Below are 23,126 nucleotides of genomic sequence, written 5' to 3'. Positions count from 1 at the left end.
TTTTATAGTTATTTACAATATGCTTGTGTTCATTTGTGTTAGTTATGATTACTTTGACAGCATCAGCACTAATTGGTGACTGATGAAAAAACATGGCCATTTGTTTATGAAGGAAATAACCGTAAGCTGAATTAGGTCAAAACTTACTTGATATTTTGAGGAAATCGTACTTGATCATGTAGATGGGCAAAAACACAATGATAATCTCTATAAACTTCAAAGTGTGATTTTCATAATTGCTTCTGTATTGCTGTCAGCACTTGATTTACACTTCTTCATTCTCTGATAAATAAACATTTCATAAATACAGTCAATGATATTAAGTCCAAACTGACATGCATCCACTTTGGTTCCTGGATGGGTAGACGTTGCATCACCTTCTTGATGTTTAGATGAAGATTCATCATGTCATCTATTTGGACTATCTGTCTCTAGGTAATGGCCTGCAAGAATGTCCTTATGTCTGCTTAATAGATGCTTGAACAAGGTGTGGGGAATAAATGCCACTTTAAACATTTGTTTTCTGATATATAGGAAATGCAAAAAGATAAATATATAAAACTATTGGGAAGAGAAGTAAATGTGAGTCTCTAAAACTATAGGGGACATTTGTTGTTTCCTTGTCTCTCTGTGGAGATGATTCAATGGGTGACGGTTAAAATCTCATATATTTCTTTCATGAAGAATTCACAGTTTTTATTAGGCTGTTATCTTTTTGTGCTTTTTGAAAGTAACTTAAAAACAGTGTAAATAAATCCCAAGTACATACAGTATGTAGTAGAGATGTACAGTTTGTTGTTAATTATGATATATTAGAAACATGGCATTGATGGGTGCAACCAGTGAAATGTGCTGCAGCTCACAGTATCAGGGTATGCTATGTAGAGGCAGTTATTAAGAAAGCAAACATTCTGCCATATTTGTTGATGATACACTGACAGCAGCTGGATAGTTAATAGTTCATCCATGTAGGTCACTTCGTAGTCTCTACACTTGTTGTGCCCATCTGCTGAATCACCATTCCAAGATCTGATGTGATCCCTCAATTCCAGTTGGCCCTGATAATGTTCTTGTTACCAGCACCTGCTTCACATGAAGGTCTCAGCCATGATTTAACTGGTATTCTGTTCAAAGGGGTGTTAGACTCGACCACACACTCACAAGATGTTTTCATTTTGCAGGTGTCTGTGCAAAATTTGAAATGGTTACCAAATTTAAGCACCTAGACATTTACCATATGAGTAGGCTGCAGACAAGACAAAGATTGTATTTATCAAGGCAGAGATGGGATTCTAACCCATGACTCTGCCAGATAAAGGACAAAACTTTGTTTATCGAGTGGTGACACTTTTGACCACTTCCCCCATCTACAATGGGAAACTATTCAAATCTTTCCATTTCATTTTGTAAAATTTTGTAAAAGTATTTCACATTCATATCATGACATAGGGACAGAATCTGAAATGGAGCGGCCTTTATGATACTGTTAGAGTGATGTGTATGAACACACCCTGCCTCAATCTCCTTCCTTCCCATCCATCAGATACACTGCACTCAGTGGACAGAACTAACTGTCCTACTGCAGCTCACAAGTACATCATACACCTTAATGTTTCAATAACTGTGATGGCAGTGGTTTAGCAACACATCACATCTCTGTCCCTGGGTATTCACAGATCAATGTTGCTATTTCATCAGGATGAAAGGATGTTCTCTGAAGTTGGTTGTCGATCGCACCTAATGATTCTCCTACTGTGATATCGATGCCAAGATATGTGTTAATGTGTCTCCTGCATGAAAATGCAGCCAGAATTTATATTGCCTGTGCAGGTTTGGGGGTGGTAATGGATAAGGTATGTTCTGTCTATTTAAATCAACAGTGCAACTGATGTGCAGAACATTTGGTTCAATTCCAGTTGCAATAAATTGCATTAAATGAAGCCAGAAAAGTTATGTTGTTGGATTGCGAGATGATCGTCTTGTTCAGTTGTCTATGTAGATTTATGAATATTGCATGTGTGATATTGAGACAATGAATTAATGAAATTGATTGACTGAGATTGAATTGTTGAAATTCTCATGGTTGCTTATGCAAGAGAGTTGATTTTTGTGATCAGTTTTTCATTTATAAAGAGCATCACATGAAGGATCATATTTTCACTATAAGATTGTTGTATTAAAGGTAGCCTTGATATGTTTGAGTGTAACATCTGAAGGATCTCAATGCCTATTACTTTGAGGAAATATCAGTTGTTGACTGATCTTAGGGGAAATGAAGTGATATAATTATTCTCCATTCTAAAATGTCTTCATAAGTATGGATTGCAAGATCTTGACAGCTCACAGACTACGTAACATATCAAGAGTTATTGCCCCTGCATTACAATTGGATATGCCTGGTTAAGTTCAATAAACTACATTTAATAGGTGTTCAATTTCAAGATAATATTATCATATCATAGCATTTGCATTTGCATTGGCAATTATATAAGCTTCAGCATTACCCAGCGAGGTATGTGAAATTTGTGGAAGAAATTGCCTTTATGCAGTAAACATGGAAAGCAATCAGAAACAATTTTCTTAATGCAAGGTATGGTGAAGTTTGTATTTATTAGACCTAAAAAATTAAATGTGGTTCTGATTGTGTGTATTTAAAACATTTGGGTCTGTAATAATTAATTGTAGAGCAAATTGATTTGAGCTTATAGCAACACCTGAAAACCTCATTGTACAATTGTGATGGTAGAGTGCTGGTGTGAACGTATCCAGTCACTGCCATTAGTGCCAGGCAGGCATTTAATGTCATGTCACAAAAAAAAGAAGATTGACGGTCATATGACTTAAACACTGTCACAGAACAGCCTCACAGAGCACCCTCACAGAACACCCTCACAGGACACCCTCACAGAGCACCCTCACAGAACACCCTCACAGGACACCCTCACAGAACACCCTCCCAGAACAGCCTCACAGAACACTCTCACAGAACACTCTCACAGAACACCCTCACAGAACACTCTCACAGAACACCCTCACAGAACAGCCTCACAGAACACTCTCACAGAACACCCTCACAGAACACTCTCACAGAACACTCTCACAGAACACCCTCACAGAACACTCTCACAGAACACCCTCACAGAACAGCCTCACAGAACACTCTCACAGAACAGCCTCACAGAGCACCTTCACAGAACAGACTCACAGAGCACCCTCACAGAACACCCTCACAGAACACCCTCACAGAGCACCCTCACAGAACACCCTCACAGAACACCTTCACAGAACACCTTCACAGAACACCCTCACAGAACAGCCTCACAGGACACCCTCACAGAACAGCCTCACAGAGCACCCTCACAGAACACCCTCACAGAACACCTTCACAGAACACCCTCACAGAACACCCTCACAGAACAGCCTCACAGGACACCCTCACAGAACACCCTCACAGAACACCCTCACAGAACACCCTCACAGAACACCCTCACAGAACAGCCTCACAGAACAGCCTCACAGAACACCCTCACAGAGCACCCTCACAGAACACCCTCACAGAACACCTTCACAGAACACCCTCACAGAACACCCTCACAGAACAGCCTCACAGGACACCCTCACAGAACACCCTCACAGAACACCCTCACAGAACACCCTCACAGAACACCTTCACAGAACACCCTCACAGAACACCCTCACAGAACAGCCTCACAGGACACCCTCACAGAACACTCTCACAGAACACCTTCACAGAGCACCCTCACAGAACAGCCTCACAGAGCACCTTCACAGAGCACCCTCACAGAACAGCCTCACAGAACACCCTCACAGAACACCCTCACAGAGCACCCTCACAGAACAGCCTCACAGAGCACCCTCACAGAGCACCCTCACAGAACAGCCTCACAGAGCACCCTCACAGAGCACCCTCACAGAACAGCCTCACAGAACACCCTCACAGAACACCCTCACAGAACAGCCTCACAGAACACCCTCACAGAACACCCTCACAGAACAGCCTCACAGAGCACCCTCACAGAGCACCCTCACAGAACAGCCTCACAGAGCAGCCTCACAGAACAGCCTCACAGAGCACCCTCACAGAACACCCTCACAGAACAGCCTCACAGAGCACCCTCACAGAGCACCCTCACAGAACAGCCTCACAGAGCACCCTCACAGAGCACCCTCACAGAACAGCCTCACAGAGCACCCTCACAGAACAGCCTCACAGAGCACCCTCACAGAACAGCCTCACAGAACACCCTCACAGAACAGCCTCACAGAGCACCCTCACAGAACACCCTCACAGAACACCCTCACAGAACACCCTCACAGAGCACCCTCACAGAACACCCTCACAGAACACCCTCACAGAGCACCCTCACAGAGCACCCTCACAGAACACCCTCACAGAACACCCTCACAGAACACCCTCACAGAGCACCCTCACAGAACACCCTCACAGAACACCCTCACAGAACACCCTCACAGAACACCCTCACAGAACAGCCTCACAGAACACCCTCACAGAACAGCCTCACAGAGCACCCTCACAGAACAGCCTCACAGAACAGCCTCACAGAACAGCCTCACAGAACACCCTCACAGAACAGCCTCACAGAGCACCCTCACAGAACAGCCTCACAGAACAGCCTCACAGAACAGCCTCACAGAACACCCTCACAGAGCACCCTCACAGAACAGCCTCACAGAACACCCTCACAGAACAGCCTCACAGAGCACCCTCACAGAACACCCTCACAGAACACCCTCACAGAACAGCCTCACAGAGCACCCTCACAGAACACCCTCACAGAACACCCTCACAGAACACCCTCACAGAGCACCCTCACAGAACACCCTCACAGAACACCCTCACAGAACACCCTCACAGAACACCCTCACAGAACAGCCTCACAGAACACCCTCACAGAACAGCCTCACAGAGCACCCTCACAGAACAGCCTCACAGAACAGCCTCACAGAACACCCTCACAGAACAGCCTCACAGAGCACCCTCACAGAGCACCCTCACAGAACAGCCTCACAGAGCACCCTCACAGAGCACCCTCACAGAACAGCCTCACAGAGCACCCTCACAGAACAGCCTCACAGAGCACCTTCACAGAACACCCTCACAGAACAGCCTCACAGAACACCCTCACAGAGCACCCTCACAGAACACCCTCACAGAACAGCCTCACAGAGCACCCTCACAGAACACCCTCACAGAACACCCTCACAGAACAGCCTCACAGAACACCCTCACAGAGCACCCTCACAGAACACCCTCACAGAACACCCTCACAGGACACCCTCACAGAACACCCTCACAGAACACCCTCACAGAACACCCTCACAGGACACCCTCACAGAACACCCTCACAGAACACCCTCACAGAGCACCCTCACAGGACACCCTCACAGGACACCCTCACAGAACACCCTCACAGAACACCTTCACAGAACACCCTCACAGAACAGCCTCACAGGACAGCCTCACAGGACACTCTCACAGGACACCCTCACAGAACACCTTCACAGAACACCTTCACAGAGCACCCTCACAGAACAGCCTCACAGAGCACCCTCACAGAACACCCTCACAGAACACCCTCACAGAACACCTTCACAGAACACCCTCACAGAACACCCTCACAGAACACCCTCACAGAACACCCTCACAGAACAGCCTCACAGAGCACCCTCACAGAACAGCCTCACAGAGCACCCTCACAGAACACCCTCACAGAACACCCTCACAGAACAGCCTCACAGAACACCCTCACAGAGCACCCTCACAGAACACCCTCACAGAACACCTTCACAGAACACCTTCACAGAACACCCTCACAGAACAGCCTCACAGGACACCTTCACAGAACAGCCTCACAGAGCACCCTCACAGGACACCCTCACAGAGCACCCTCACAGAACAGCCTCACAGGACACCTTCACAGAACAGCCTCACAGAGCACCCTCACAGAACAGCCTCACAGAGCACCCTCACAGAACAGCCTCACAGAGCACCCTCACAGAACACCCTCACAGAACACCTTCACAGAACACCCTCACAGAACACCCTCACAGAACAGCCTCACAGAGCACCCTCACAGAACACCCTCACAGAACACCTTCACAGAACACCCTCACAGAACACCCTCACAGAACACCCTCACAGAACAGCCTCACAGGACACCTTCACAGAACAGCCTCACAGAGCACCCTCACAGAACAGCCTCACAGAGCACCCTCACAGAACAGCCTCACAGAGCACCCTCACAGAACACCCTCACAGAACACCTTCACAGAACACCCTCACAGAACAGCCTCACAGGACACCTTCACAGAACAGCCTCACAGAGCACCCTCACAGAACAGCCTCACAGAGCACCCTCACAGAACAGCCTCACAGAGCACCCTCACAGAACACCCTCACAGAACACCTTCACAGAACACCCTCACAGAACACCCTCACAGAACAGCCTCACAGAGCACCCTCACAGAACACCCTCACAGAACACCTTCACAGAACACCCTCACAGAACACCCTCACAGAACACCCTCACAGAACAGCCTCACAGGACACCTTCACAGAACAGCCTCACAGAGCACCCTCACAGGACACCCTCACAGAACAGCCTCACAGAGCACCCTCACAGAACACCCTCACAGAACACCTTCACAGAACACCCTCACAGAACACCCTCACAGAACACCCTCACAGAGCACCCTCACAGAGCAACTTCACAGAACAGCCTCACAGAACAGCCTCAGAGAGCACCCTCACAGGACACCCTCACAGAGCAACCGCACAGAACACCCTCACAGAACAGCCTCACAGAGCACCCTCACAGAACAGCCTCACAGAGCACCCGCACAGAACAGCCTCACAGAGCAACCGCACAGAACACCCTCACAGAACAGCCTCACAGAGAACCCTCACAGGACACCCTCACAGAGCACCCGCACAGAACACCCTCACAGAACAGCCTCACAGGACACCCTCACCGGACACCTTCACAGGACACCCTCACCGGACACCTTCACAGGACACCCTCACAGAGCACCCGCACAGAACACCCTCACAGAACAGCCTCACCGGACACCTTCACAGGACACCCTCACAGGACACCCTCACCGGACACCTTCACAGAGCACCCTCACAGAGCACCCTCACAGGACACCCTCACAGGACACCCTCACAGGACACCCTCACTGGACACTATTAGCTGATACTGATGTAATGCTTAATTGTATACAAAACATGGCAGCAGTTACATCAGCGTATCACTTCGGAGGATGAAGATCTCACAACTTGGGAAACCTCCAAGGCAATTGAAGCCCAGCTGTAATTCTGCTGAAGTCGGTGTGTGTCAGGTACTTGCACCAGATAGGCTGCATCGTCAACTGAAAACTGAGAAGAAGCATCTGAACATGGATCTGGGGTTGGAATAATGATGGCAGGTTATTCAGGGTCCACATCCAACTTGTATTTTGTCAGTTTAGCTTATTTGCTCTTGTGAGGAAATATATGAGTAGTAAAATATTGGACCAATATTTGTATACAATAAATACTGGTACAATAATAAGGGGATGTCTGGGAAGGGAGTATAACCTTGGGCTTACATTCATGGTTTAGGTTTAGATGTCTTGTTTCAAGCCATGATTTGAATACTATCACAAGAGCAAGTGACTGTTTAGAAAAGTCTCACTGAACAACTTTATATGTTCCAAAATAAGTGTCCATTTTCCAAGGGAATGATAAAGAGTTTAGCTATTATTGAAAAAGTTTTTTTCTCACTGAATTTGTGCTCACAGCATCATCGAGTGTCTAGTCTGCTCCAGGACTAATTTCTGCAGCTTGATGTGATAAGGCAATGGTATAAACCTCATTTACTATGCTCAAGGTGTTTCTGAAGCTGTATTAAAAAATGTCATGCAAGACAGTGAGGTAGCCCCGTGATTAAATGTTCGCCCAATTTGTTCAACTCCCCCCATGGGTACAGTGTGAATAGGCATAACACCACACACACACTTGACTGTCATGAATAGCAGGCCATTTATGCAAGCACCCAAAGTGGAAAAAATTATAATGCTGGGGCTCTGATCACACACTATAATCTATTGAGGGCTTTTAAGACCCTGTGAGTGAGAATTACAAACAGTTTCAAAACACTTTGTTTTGAATGCTCTTACAAAAAGTAAAGTAGGTGACTTTGAATGTGGACAACTTCCCCAGGTGGGACTTCTGGCTATCGGCAACACGATGTTCATGACACCCTGCAGTAAATTGGCTCTGTCGACATAAGAGTCCTTGTGAATCTTCCATCATTGATCTGAGTGAACAGGGATTAGCATGCATTGTGTTTGTGGGGGCAGGGCACAGCTTAGCATTCCCCTACAACAAGCTCCTGCACAATCCTCTTAGGAATGCCCACTAAAGTGATCAACTGAATGTGTTTGTTTTTGGCCAGGTAGCAATTAAAAAGGTGAGTTTTGTGGTGATGGAATATTTGTATTTGTTTTCATATGGCACAGAGACTGTGTTGACTCTTTGAGGAATGGTTGGATTCTTTAAAAATATGTTATGGGATATAACTAGGAGAAATAAGTGCAAAAAAACTTTTCTTACAAGTTTGATTCAGGAATCTACTTACAATGTTTTCCTGGATGGAGCCCATGATGGTGTGATGGATGGATATGTGAGGGTTGATGTGGAGGGTGGGAGAAGTTGATGTGGAGGGTGGGAGACAGTTGAAGTGGAGGGTGGGAGACAGTTGATGTGGAGGGTGGGAGACAGTTGATGTGGAGGGTGGTAGAGAGGAAACTACACTGGTGTTTTCTGTTTTTCAACTTTGTAAAGATACATTTTCAACTGGATTTTTTTTAAAGATTTTTTTAACTAGGGGTATATATTTCTCCACAATATTTTGTATTGTGCACACTCTGCCAGATTGTGCTTGGTAAGGTCAGTGTTATCTCAGAATAAGACTCTTACATGAAGTTGGCTGCGAGAGTGGGCTGTAGCCACATGTATGAATAACCAGTAGATAATGACAACTCCCTACTATGTCCAAGCCACTCTAATGTAAAATGAAGAGATATACAACCTGCATTTTAGCCTGAGTCACAGCATTCCTTCTCGCCCACTGATATGCCCCACCCCAGTAGATATCCTGTGCAGAGTGGTGTGTTGGAGGAGAGAAGGACTGTCTGACCCTCTGCTATTGTCTGCAGCTTCAATGGAGTGAGATGCCTCCTGGTTTGAATATAAGTGTAATGGACTTTGACTAAGTGTTATTTCCAGTTCAAATCCCATGTTGGTGGAAGGGTGAGAGAAAATGATCCAGTTTGTCATGACTCAAGGTTCCTTATGGTTAGAGAAGATGTGACTATTGGTTTATGTGTGGTAGTGTGGTTATTGTTAGTCAACTGTTTCTTTAGTCATTCACGATCTTCATGATTGAAACATTTCATTCCAATGAAGCATTTGAAAACTTTGAAACATTGACATATCCATATTGGGAACATATCCAAATAAATAGTAGAATGTCTATATGCCAGAAGGTATTTCAAGGGCATGTTTATATGCAATAAGGTATTTCCAGGACATGTTTATATGTAAGAAGGTTTGTCCAGGACATGTTTATATGTAAGAAGGTTTGTCCAGGACATGTTTATATTTAAGAAGGTTTGTCCAGGACTTGTTTATATGTGAGAAGGTCTGTCCAGGACATGTTTATATGTAAGAAGGTTTGTCCAGGACATGTGTATATGCAATAAGGTATATACATGTATAGGTATATCAGTTACTCACTATATTAAGGAACATGCGATCTAATGATGCCAAAGCCATTTGATCTTTGATGAGGGGACATGCCCCAGTGGTCTAAAGTGCTGCATTTTGCTTTGCCAGGATCAGGACCACATTCATCCAGGTTGTGATCACTGATATGTTAGTCCCATATCCATATCCCCGTTTAACCAACGTTTTCACAAGTTGGCACTTCCAACTGCATCAGTTTGGCCTCTCCTGCACCATTAAGCTGACACAACTCTGTGTTGCACCTGGCTCACTCACTCCCAGGAATAGAGTGAGTGAGTGAGTTTGGTTAAATGCCGCTTTTAACAGTATTCCAGTTATATCGCGGCGTGTCAGCTTTATGTGGGAGGAAAGCCCGAAGTGATGCAGGTCTCAGACGTTTACCACTTCAGTGAAACCCACGGACACGGGTATGGTGCTGACAAACCTAGAAACATAATCGGAGCGAACCGGGATTCGAACCCACAATCATAGGTTTCTTGCGTGCCCAAGGGACGCAACTCTGCACAGCGAAATGCGGTGCCTTAGACGACTGGGCCACCCGTGCCCCCCCCAGGAATAGAAGCACACAGGGATCTTGTGCACAATTATTCCTCATCATAGAAGCTGACTATCTTGATATTGAATGTTATTGCTGTTACTGCATTAATCTTGTTCACACACTCACTATCCAGTCATCAGCAGCCTTTTAACATCCATCATCATTCACCCATCCATTCATAGTTTTATCTTTTTGTTGTAAAACATGTTAATCTTGTTTTAATCATGATCACTTCATAAGATATGATGATCTCAGTGAGGGCAAAAGTAAAAGGAAGAACCTTTTTACCATATGTGTATGGATTTCATCACTTCATCATGACTATGTTGTCAGTTCTTTTCATTCCTTTCTCTCTCCTCACATGACCTGGGTTGGGAATTGTTGAGACAGTAGTGTTGAAGTACATCTGTGCACAAGTAACTGTTTCAGAAGACTTGGCCTGGGTTGGGAGTGGTTGAGACAGAAGTGTTGAAGTACATCTGTGCACAAGTAACTGTTTCAGAAGACTTGGCCTGGGTTGGGAGTGGTTGAGACAGAAGTGTTGAAGTACATCTGTGCACAAGTTACTGTTTCAGAAGACTTGACCTGGGTTGGGAGTGGTTGAGACAGAAGTGTTGAAGTACATCTGTGCACAAGTAACTGTTTCAGAAGACTTGACCTGGGTTGGGAGTGGTTGAGACAGTAGTGTTGAAGTACATCTGTGCACAAGTTACTGTTTCAGAAGACTTGACCTGGGTTGGGAGTTGTTGAGACAGAAGTGTTGAAGTACATCTGTGCACAAGTTACTGTTTCAGAAGACTTGACCTGGGTTGGGAGTTGTTGAGACAGAAGTGTTGAAGTACATCTGTGCACAAGTTACTGTTTCAGAAGACTTGACCTGGGTTGGGAGTTGTTGAGACAGAAGTGTTGAAGTACATCTGTGCACAAGTTACTGTTTCAGAAGACTTGGCCTGGGTTGGGAGTGGTTGAGACAGTAGTGTTGAAGTACATCTGTGCACAAGTAACTGTTTCAGAAGACTTGACCTGGGTTGGGAGTTGTTGAGACAGAAGTGTTGAAGTACATCTGTGCGCAAGTTACTGTTTCAGAAGACTTGGCCTGGGTTAGGAGTGGTTGAGACAGTAGTGTTGAAGTACATCTGTGCACAAGTTACTGTTTCAGAAGACAGTGGCAGCATTCACTCTTGGTGCAGCAGTACCGGAGACAAGTGTATAAATGCTGGTCCTACACTGAGGTCATTGTACCCAGCAGTCAAGCAGCGTGTTCCTCTATATTCTCTGCCTTAGCCATCCAAGTGACCATATTCTGTTCGTCCATCTTGGATTTGTGGGGGATTGGTGCGTCTATGGCATCACATAATGTTGCATTCCTTAACTGAACCAGAATCAGCTGGGTCAAATGCCAAATTGCGCCATTTATGTGATCCTTGCATGATCTGTCAGCACCATACCCATACAAGTCATCCTTGCATGATCTGTCACCACCTTAGCCATCCAAGTCATCCTTGCATGATCTGTCAACACCTTAGCCATACAAGTCATCCTTGCATGATCTGTCAGCATCTTAGCCATCCATGTGATCCTTGCATGATCTGTCAGCACCATACCCATACAAGTCATCCTTGCATGATCTGTCAGCATCTTAGCCATCCATGTGATCCTTGCATGATCTGTCAGCATCTTAGCCATCCAAGTGATCCTCGCATGATCTGTCAGCATCTTAGCCATCCAAGTCATCCTTGCATGATCTGTCAGCACCTTAGCCATCCAAGTGATCCTTGCATGATCTGTCAGCATCTTAGCCATCCAAGTGATCCTTGCATGATCTGTCAGCATCTTAGCCATCCAAGTGATCCTTGCATGATCTGTCAGCATCTAAGCCATCCATGTGATCCTTGCATGATCTGTCAACACCTCAGCCATCCAGGTGATCCTTGCATGATCTGTCAGCATCTTAGCCATCCATGTGATCCTTGCATGATCTGTCAGCATCTTAGCCATCCATGTGATCCTTACATGATCTGTCAACATCTTAGCCATCCTTGTGATCCTTGCATGATCTGTCAACACCTTAGCCATCCATGTGATCCTTGCCCAAAGTGGTCAGTGCCTATGATCTGCATCACACTGGGCTTTAAGCTCACAGGAGGCCAACACACTCTGATTTTCAAACTCAAACAATTTGTAAGAACAGCTTATAGCCCACAAACTCGACTCCATCACAGGACCTTGCCAAAGGGTCAGAGAGAAATATTCTGTAACGACTTCAAATGATCATGCAATATAACTGTTGCATAATTAGGTTGGACATACAGAGGGTATTGACTGGTAATAACTTGCTAGAATGCTAGGAGATAATTTGACCCTGAGGCTGACATCACTACAACCATCTTGTATATATAGTTTGATAATTAGGCTGACAGTTAGCCATGTTGTGAGTGTAATCTGGCCCAATTTGCCCTGGAGCTTTGAGAGCAGACTGTGAGATGTGTAAACACTAGCATCCTGACTTTGCAGTCATCTTGGTGCAACAACACAGTGAAAGATGTCCTGCAAGGATCCCTATGTGATATGAACATCAAATGTGGAATGAACTTTACCTAAAAGTGGACTTACACACTTACCGGTTTTACAATGAATCTTCAAGGGAATTTATGCTGATCAGCATTGTGACAGACATTCAAAATGTAATTTTACTTAATATTAAACAAGTTTATGTTTTTTGTGGAACATTGAGTTTTGAGTTTAGAACATAGAGCTTTTAAGAACAATCATAAGACAATCTCCAACAAGACGTCAATTTTTTATTAATCTATTTGAACTTACATCTTGCCCACATTTATTTTAAGGTAGGACCATCTTTAGGCAAGGGTGTTTAATTTTAAAGAATGTCAATTACCCTATTAGATAACCCAGTCAGTCGTTTCATCAAATATCAGCCATGTGATGTGAAATGGACCATGATAATCACTATACACCATGTCACAGTATTAACTCTTCAATAGCTGGAGGCTAGGAAATATGTGTACCATGTGACATCAGTGGTAGGCAGAAGGTTACCACTAACATCAGAGAGCAAGATCAGATGTCCCTAAGGGGAGTCCCTTCAAGTGGTCATGTTGGATGTACAGATATAGACTTGTGGATGTTTTAATTAAGAAGATTGGGAAAAATAAGAGATTGCATCCAGGAAATCCATGTGGTATGTTGCTATTTCTTTCAAAGGAAAGAAGACCAGTCAAAAGGAGTCCATGTAAAGCTTGTGTTAAGTTTGAAATGGATGTCTATGTTTTGAAGATGTGTGTAGAATATAGTATACATTATTTGTGCGGACAGGATAGTCATATTGTCCAACACAATATACATAGCATAAATATTTGGATTATCTGCCACTCAGATAGTGAAAGAATATGATAGCATGCACTGGGTCATATTCATGCTTCACTTCCCCAATGTCAAAAAAGATATTTTACATATCTTCTTCAAATCCAAATGTGTTACTGTCAAATTACAAAGCTGTTTACTATCCAAATTCATACTTACAGTGTAAAGAAAACTCCGAGATTTATTGAGGACACATTGAAGGTATATTCCCCCCTCTGTCACACAGTAGATCTGTCAGGTGCATGGTCAGCGTTGTATTACAACCTCCGCAAGCAACAGTCATCAAAACCCACTCAAAGGGAGTAGGGATTTACCCAGTGTGAAGCACAGCCCCCCAAACAAAATATAACTGGTGTAGAATTGTCTCCTTTGTAGGGGAAAGGAACAATGTCCTCCGTGACTACATACACCTGAAAGGTGGGTTGCTTTTTTGTGTTAATGTTATTCACACATTTTGCTAGACTCCTCAGTAACACAAGTGGTTCTAGGGTCAAGAGATGTCCAATGTACTGCCTCCTTTTGTAGAAAAAGCTACATGTCAGACAGGCTCCTGTCAGGCCTTGACAGGCTGTGTGTTCTCCTGTGTAGCTGGGAGATGTATTGGATATGTTGTTCATCATGGGATTATTTCATGAAATATTATTATGAGGGTTGTTTCAGGAATATAATTTTGAGGACTCTTTGTAGCAAGGTTGTAGGATGTCTCCATGGACATTCTGAACTGGTGACAAGTCAACTTCTGTGCTTTTTTCATGGAGGAACAGACAGTTCTGCTTTCTAGATTTGGTTCTGAATTTTGGACAGTTACTGTGTGAGATACAAAGCACAGATATCTAAAAGTGGATTTTTGGATATATTCAGTGATATCTACTTCCCATCAGAGGTAAGGACATCTTGAACCAAACTTGTGACATACTTCTGTACTGTAAGGAATGATGATGTTTATAGAATAGTGGTGGAGACATGCCCCCCCCCCCCCCCCTTTAAGCCCTTTTGTTTATGTGTAGGTTCATAGATTTACTCCTTGTACAAATGTTGTAAGACTCATAAGTCTGAATTTGTAAGATGAGATTCTTGGTGGTACTGGCTTTATAGTTGACGAAGATGGTGGTTACCTGTAGCAAGATATGCTTCAGGTTGGTGTCAGGATGAATGCACGTTATATTGCTTGTTGTTATGTCAACTACTTTCATTGAAAAAAGAAGGCCCTACACTGACACAAGATCGGCACTCAAAGATGAAGGTCCTACACTCTGATACTAGATTGGCACTTCAAGATGAAGGTCCTACACTCTGACACTAGAATGGTACTAAAAGATGAAGGCCCTACACTCTGACACTAGATCGGCACTTAAAGATGAAGGTCCTACACTCTGACACTAGAATGGCACTTAAAGATGAAGGTCCTACACTGACACTAGAATGGTACTTAAAGATGAAGGTCCTACACTCTGACACTAGAATGGCACTTACATATGAAGGTCCTACACTCGGACACTAGAATGGTACTTAAAGATGAAGGCCCTACACTCTGACACTAGAATGGTACTTAAAGATGAAGGTCCTACACTCTGACAATAGAATGGTACTTAAAGTTGAAGGCCCTACACTCTGACACTAGAATGGTACTTAAAGATGAAGGTCCTACACTCTGACACTAGAATGGCACTTAAAGATGAAGGTCCTACACTGACACTAGAATGGTACTTAAATATGAAGGTCCTACACTCTGACACTAGAATGGCACTTACATATGAAGGTCCTACACTCTGACACTAGAATGGTACTTAAAGATGAAGGCCCTACACTCTGACACTAGAATGGTACTTAAAGATGAAGGTCCTACACTCTGACACTAGAATGGTACTTAAAGATGAAGGTCCTACACTCTGACACTGGATCTGCACTTTAAGATTAAAAGCCTACACTCTGATATAAGATATGCAGTCCAATATTAAAGCCCTACACTCTGATATGACTGCTGGATAGCTCAAAGTTTGGATTAACCCTCAATACCCCTTCCCTCCCACAGGCAGATCCAGAGCTGAGGATTAATAAATCAAGAGTCAGAATTTCAGTATTGTTTCTTCAGTTATCACAATGTCATGTTTCTAATACCAACCGGTGTTCATGTCTGAAATCACAGTTTGAATAAAAATGGATAAAACTAATTTTATCATTAAATAAATTGTTTGGCATAACATGTTCATAGTGTGTTAGTATATCTCACTGGTTATGTAATTCTTTACTTCAGGAAAATGTCATTGAACTTTGTCAGTTGTAACTGGAGTAGATATGAGACCAGTGTTGAAGGTCCTTGAGTTTAGTATGTCTGAGTCACATCTGCCATACAGTCAGGATCTATCCCTGTGTACTGATTTATGATGCCGGCCATTGAAGGGACTTAGCTAGAAAAGACAGGGAGATTTTCAATCTCTAGTCAGTGCTGTCTTTGATCTGTCTGCTGGGTAAACCACAAGGATCATGGGGGTGTTTATGTTGTCATCTGGAGTAGCTCCACAGCTCCAGGCACCTCTTGTTCTGAACAGTTGAATACAGCAGTAGCTAGCTCCAGTATACACATACATCAGGTTTAACACTAACTGCTTCAAGGATTTTGATAGGTGAGCTTCCTCTGGGGCAGCTGCAGGGCAAATGTAACTGAGTTGTCATTGAGGTTTCCTGCCTGTATGTCTACATTACAAATCAGTATGTGTGTCCAATGGCCCAATTTAAGTTGTACATGGTGACAAACCTCCTTTCGGGTAATTGATGTTTCAAGTTATAACATTGAATTTTTCCCTGAAGTGTCTGTAAAATCCCATCGACCCCCATGCGTGTGCAATGCTCCATGCTTGTTCTCACTATAATGGGAAATAGCCATTTTTGGCGTACCATGGCATACTGATCATGAGGAAGACCGAGACTAGATTCCCCTCATCATGCTCATGAATACAATGTGTGACGCCCAGTCCGGCAGTCTCCTGGAATATAGAATCTCATGCCCTGGCTGAGCTGTATTTCCCTCATGAATACAATGTGTGACACCCAGTCCGGCAGTCTCCTGGAATATAGAATCTCATGCCCTGGCTGAGCTGTATTCCCCTCATGAATACAATGTGTGACGCCCAGTCCGGCAGTCTCCTGGAATATTGAATCTCATGCCCTGGCTGAGCTGTATTCCCCTCATGAATACAATGTGTATTGATTTATGGAACTAAACCTACCTTAGTCCAAAAGTTGTCTAAGTTGAAACAAACCATTTGAATATGAAAACCTTATCAGAATCATTTGGATAACCAGGTAACAACTTACTTAATGCCCAGTCTGAGATTTGTGGATATTTTCAGTGTGGACTTTACAACACATAAGCCCCTACTCGGTCAAGAAAACTTATATATTGGAAGTTTGTTGAGACTTGACCTGTGTTTACCCTACTTACATCAAACCTGTAAATCCGATTATTCTTGCTTAAGGCTTTAGTGTTGAATAAACTTAGCACTAAGTCCTAACTCGGAATGGGAAATTCAGATCAAGGTTTATGTATGGAGAGTATTGTTGTGATAGGGACTAAGAATATATTTAGATAGTATAATGAAACTGTATGCCAACAGTAAACAGAAATTGAACTATGAATCTTAGTCATGTTAGTCATGATGATATGCCTCTGTTATCACACAGTTCAGATATATTCTGCTGTTGATATATTCTGCTGTTGATATATTCTGCTGTTGATATATTTAGATTGTAAGCTGCACATATGGAACCCATATGTTTTGAACTGCTTTTGTAACATTTCACACAAAAATTCATTGTTGTCACAACCAATTAAATAGATGAAGAAACAGTTCAACTGTTCATGGGATAAAAAAAAGTAATTTCAAGTTTTGAGACATTATACTTAAACTAAATAAACAAGATGGTTTAAACAATCTGGTGAAGTCCTGGAATGGAACTAACTGAGTTGAGTGCCGAAGGGAATGAGTGAGGACCAAGCTGGTGGCAGGGCTGACTATCTATTCCAGTGTACCCAGGTAGGTCTGTGCCTCATCATAATATAGGCAGTTAAGACAGACCAGTGAGACAAGCTGTCGCTTCCATACATGACATGGTTTGACAACATTTTGATTTATGCATATATGGCCTCAGTCATGGCCCAAGGCCAATTCAATGTACAGGACAGTTAGCTTGGAGGATACATCATAAACTTCAAAGTCTTCCTCCGAAGTAGGAATTTTAGTAATGTCTTTTGAAGATAACAATCTGGCCTTCCCTGCCTTAATGGGCTTTGTTTATGTGGATGTGAAGGTGTGAAGGTTGCCCTTGTTCACAGGTGGAAGCAGTGTCACTGGGTCAGAGTGTTGTGATATGTGTGGCATGTGTTGTAGGAGTCAATTCTTGTAGTGTCTCTTCAAGTGGGAAAACACTTGTGTTATAACTAGTTGTATGTGGTGAACTATTGGTATGGTTGTTACTTTCGTATATATAGTTGTGCATCTGCATGATGCTGAAAAAACCTTGTCCAAAACTAATACTTCAGATACTTAAAAGCTCTCACAATCTCTGTAAACTAGGCAAAGACATAGAAATGGTTTGGATCCCTGCCTCTGCCGTCGAAATGTTTGGTAACGAACACGCCAACAAATCAGCACTAAAATTAGAAGAAGTAAGTATCAACCTTCCAATATCTAAAACCGAAATTAAAAATATTACTAAGGAAATAATTAATGTCTCAAAAGTGGCAAAACAACTATCAGAAATCAAATTACAAACTAAAACCCCTGCTACAAAAGCAACTAAAAAATAACAAAAGCCATCATAAAACAAAAGAATCGACAGGGCAAAACCCAAATTACAAACAGGCCACACTAAACTAAACTCACACCTACAACAAATTAAAAAAACATCAAACCAGTAAATGCCGACATTGCACCCAAATAGAAACATGTAATACTTCATTGCACACATTACCAACAACACACAACACTCAAATCCACACTAAACTACAGCAACCAAATGACACTAGCAACTCTACTAAACCCCTTACATAACTTGCACACCACAACCAATCAAAACAGGACTACTCGGACGCATTAAAAAAAACACCAAAAAAAGCTACCAATAAAACATAAATCATAAATCTATAAAAACACACAACCACACAAACTCCTTTAGTTGCCCGACCTCTTTCGCGTGGCATATTTCAAAATTCCAAATTTCTGCCCAAATTATTTAAGCAGCCCCTGCAGGGTGCCTTACCTTTCAGACATACCGGTACCCTTCTTGACCGTCTCGCTAAATGGCCTGGCGGGTCCACAGGCGAAATACGCATATGTCGGAAAGGGCATGTTAATTCCCAAACTAAGTGTAAGTATGTATTTGTGGTGTTGGTCTGTGGTCCACTTGCTTCACAGGCCTCCTTTTGTCAACAGCACAGCTAGCATATGTATCCAGTGCATTAATAGAAATAGTGTGTTTATGTGTACCATACATAGGCATTTGAGAAATTTTGAGATGACATTTTTTAAGGAAATACAAGGATTACGTGACAAAATCATATGGCTTAATATTATTTGAAGCATTTGTTTTGTCAATTTTCCAACATTGTTTGTCCACATTAATTTCAGTAAAACACTGTTAAACTATGGCCATGCACTGGTACTTTCAATTAGTGTGTTATTAATGTCTTGTCACAAATAATCTCAGTAAAGCTACAAATGGGATTCAAATAGGGCTCCTCTCACCATCCAGATAAATAGTGATGACAGTGTGGTGTGGAAAGGGGGGTAACTCTTTGTGTCATATTCTCACAATGACATTTACTGTTGGAAGTGTCGGTCTCATGTAAAATATGTCCTTCAACTGACATTGCACAAATGTGAATAAGTTACCATGGTTAACAAACGGTTTTGAGGTTGTATCTACCTACAAATACTTGTGAGGCAAATTGTAATGAGGGTTATAATCAATTCAGATGTCATCTAGTTAAACACTCAGGGTGTAAGCAATGATCTGTCATTTTGTAAACACCCTGGGTAGAGCAGAGCAATTTTTTATAAATATTAAGGTACCCTACCAAAAATTGAAATTGCAGAAGTAGATTAGCAGGAGATATATTCTCTTTCTCTTTTTCCCCCACACACATACACACGTGACCACACTCCCATTCCCCATCCCCCTGTACTATAGCCTTCACACCTGTGTGCGTAGTGTGTGTATCTGTGATGAATGTGTGGCTGAGAGGTTGAAAGATGCATGGGGGTCACAACATGCCAGCTCCAGGCACTGGCACATGGCAGCCTCCAGGCATTGGGAGGGGTTATGCATTGCTTCATTTAGTCTCTGATCTTAGGTCAACACAGGAGATGGTGTGGTCAGGGTTATGTAACTGATACAGGAACTTGTCTCAGCAGTGTGGTGTTTGGTGAGCAGTAGTGCTGACAGATGTTACCTCAGTCTTTGTATACTCCACACCAAGGGGTCACCCGCCACTTCATGACAGACAGCCAATTTCAGTTTCTTACATGGGTGTATTGTGGTACATTTCCAGATTTCTAGTGTCGCTGCTGTGTTGCATCATACTTGAGAAGGTTAATTGTGTTTATTGATCTGCTTCTTACAGTTAAACATTCTTTATCAAGAATAACAACAGATTTTCACACAAATCCAAAATATTTTTGAGTGAAACCTTAATTGAGTTCTCTATATCGTTTACTTGAAATTACTTTTATGCACACAAATCTTAAAGTCTTCTCTGGAGTTTGATAACATTTATACCAAATAAACTTTAACCATTATGAAAAGCCATTTGAAAGCTTGGACTGTGTAACTTTATGTAGTAAAGTTAACAGAAAAACTTGTGAAAGTGGGATGAAAACCTCCTTGAAACTTCTGCTAACTGTGTGAGTCCAGCAGCATGTAGGCTACTTCTCACACAGTTCCTTTCAGGAGAGGCCTAACCAAGTTATATTTTTCTGTGGTAGTTTCAATATCTTTATTTTCATTCCAGGACACAGATAAATCATGAATGGAGGGAACTCCCTCTGTAATATTTGAGCAACACCATCAAATAAATGAATGTGCCCAAGGTCCCATATTGGCCACTGCTGATGTGCAGTAGATCAGTGTCTGACAGAGTTGTCTCCCCTAACCTATTGACACTTGTCTACATGTCTACCGGTATCTGTCTTTCATCTTGACCTCAAACACTATACCCACACCCACCCGTATCGCACACATATCTCACTCGTGGAATGTGCGAGGATCAGGGCTAGTAGTATATATTACTATGACATTTGGGCCAATGAAAGCTGAAGGGTGGTTGTACAGCTTTAAATATGAAACTATGAAGATTAATTTTGGATAACAATTTTGTGAAAATGGGGTTGTCTTGTAACCTAATGGTTAGTGTGCTGCCTCATAAGGCTCATGCAGACCAAGTTTGATTTTCAATATGGTTTTGCCTTATCCAGACTGAGTGTCTTTAGCCATGCTGTCAGGTTTTGCCTTATCCAGACTGAGTGTCTTTAGTCATGCTGTCAGGTTTTGCCTTATCCAGACTGAGTGTCTTTAGCCATGCTGTCAGGTTTTGCCTTATCCAGACTGAGTGTCTTTAGTCATGCTGTCAGTGATCCAGCAGATCATCAGTTGGAATCCCTTGTCCTGATTATGATACTGCCACCTATCTTGGACCTGTGACCCTTTAAGCTGACTGAAACACTCACTGACTCACAGCCTGTGCTGGCCGGGCCAACAGCGGGTACAAGTAAGACCTGTTGCAGTAATATCAGTAATATCAGCTAGAGAATAAAATGCCATACTCACTCACTCGGAGCATCTGTTATAGACATATTATATTGCCCTTGATGTTTACAAATTAAGCTTAAGTTATTTACTGGCTTTGTTTAAACAGGAGAAGTTCCAGCTGTTTGAGTGCAAGGGTCATTAGTAATGAGGCCTGTATTGCATGTAACGGAACCCTGCCACTTGTGTTTCTCAAGCCAATCATTATCTTGTTGAGAGATTATTTTATCATGGAAACATGGAACAGGTTTGATAAATGTTTTGTCATACTAATCTAATACTTCATAAATTAACTACAATATTGTTAGAACTTGGGATGGAATATTTACTTGTTTTCATCTACCTTCCTAAAGAAAATTACAATTGACTTGATGAAGTTTTCTAGTCATAATCAATATCATGTGTTGGTTAAACTCCTATGTCTTTAACTTTACTGTATAATTTATAGTTTACACAGTCAAGCTATGGGAATGAAGACAAAAGAAGGTTTTGTGCATATTTTGACAATCTTAAGTTAAGAAATCATACTCTGAACTTCTTGTTGGCGTTAATGCTGGGATTACCCACATGTGGACAGTATTTCTATGTGTTTGAGCCCAGTGATGGGGCCTGGTATCTGGGATGCAGCAGTTCCCTTTGTAGAGTTGGATCAGTCATGCCAGAATAAACTGATTGTAGGTTGGAATCCCGAATTTAATGTTACTATGCTTGTCAGCACCATACCCATGCCCACTGGCTTTCCTCCCACATCAAGCTGAAATATGACAGAAATACTGCATGTTCAAAGTGGTGTAGAACAAACCTCACGCACCCTTTAACATGATCTACCGGAAACTTGGGAGTTCAAGGGATATCTAAGTATTTATTGTCCTGTGTTATATACATATCTACTGTCAGCTGAAATGAAAAGTGTCACATTTTATGTTCACTGGCTCACTGGTCCAAACTCTAGCTGGAACTATGGGACACTACCATGAAAGGATCCTGTCCTGATGTCTATGGGCACTCACTGGAGGAGGCACTCAATCCTTATTGTGTTTCACCCAGATTCCTCAAATCACAGTCCACACAAATTCCAGAGATGTCCTGTCAAATTACCCACCTACCCTGACCTAACCTTTGTGGTGGATTCAGTGAGGCACTTAGCTAGAGACATCCCCCACTCCCTGTTGTAGGGGGAGCTTGTTGAGCATTAGCATAATTCACTGGAGGCAATGGATGGGGAGAATGTGGACATTGTTGTATCTGCCCATCAGTACATCATGGTACATGTAACCGTGATATTTCTTTTCTCATGTTGGCGCTTGAAATATGCTATAATTGAGTCAAGAACATCAAGTATATCCTCTCAGTGATTTCTGAAGTTGAGGGTAGCCTATCAAAAAAATACTTTTGGATGTTGCCCGTAAGGGTTGAAATATTGAATCTCTCCAATAATTGCTCATGTACATTTCAATGATTGACAGACTTGATTAGTCAGCTGAATTGTTGTGATGATGTCATCCATTGTCCCTGGGAAACATCACATCTATCATCCACATAAGCACATACACATCCATCAATCCACATAGG

At 42.7% G+C, this 23,126-nt stretch overlaps 1 protein-coding gene across 8 annotated transcripts in view; it reads left to right on the top strand.

Annotated features, from left to right (window-relative positions):
* LOC124118617 (protein piccolo-like) overlaps positions 1-23,126 on the top strand; it is a 109,920-nt gene that overhangs the window by 37,500 nt on the left and 49,294 nt on the right. Inside the window, exon 1 of one of the 8 annotated variants that reach the window (XM_048386739.1) lies at positions 13,462-13,569. The exons of the other annotated variants lie outside the window; for them this stretch is intronic. Coding sequence (XP_048242696.1) covers positions 13,565-13,569 — 5 coding nt within the window. The 5' untranslated portion in view covers positions 13,462-13,564. Of the gene's footprint in view, positions 1-13,461; positions 13,570-23,126 lie in introns of those variants that run through there. 8 annotated transcript variants of the gene reach the window in all.

Source organism: Haliotis rufescens, unplaced genomic scaffold (assembly GCF_023055435.1).
Source record: "Haliotis rufescens isolate VD_foot unplaced genomic scaffold, xgHalRufe1.0.p SCAF_10, whole genome shotgun sequence".
NCBI classification, from domain to species: domain Eukaryota; kingdom Metazoa; phylum Mollusca; class Gastropoda; order Lepetellida; family Haliotidae; genus Haliotis; species Haliotis rufescens.
Note: the sequence above shows the minus strand (reverse complement) of the source record. Positions and strands in the feature narration are given on the sequence as shown.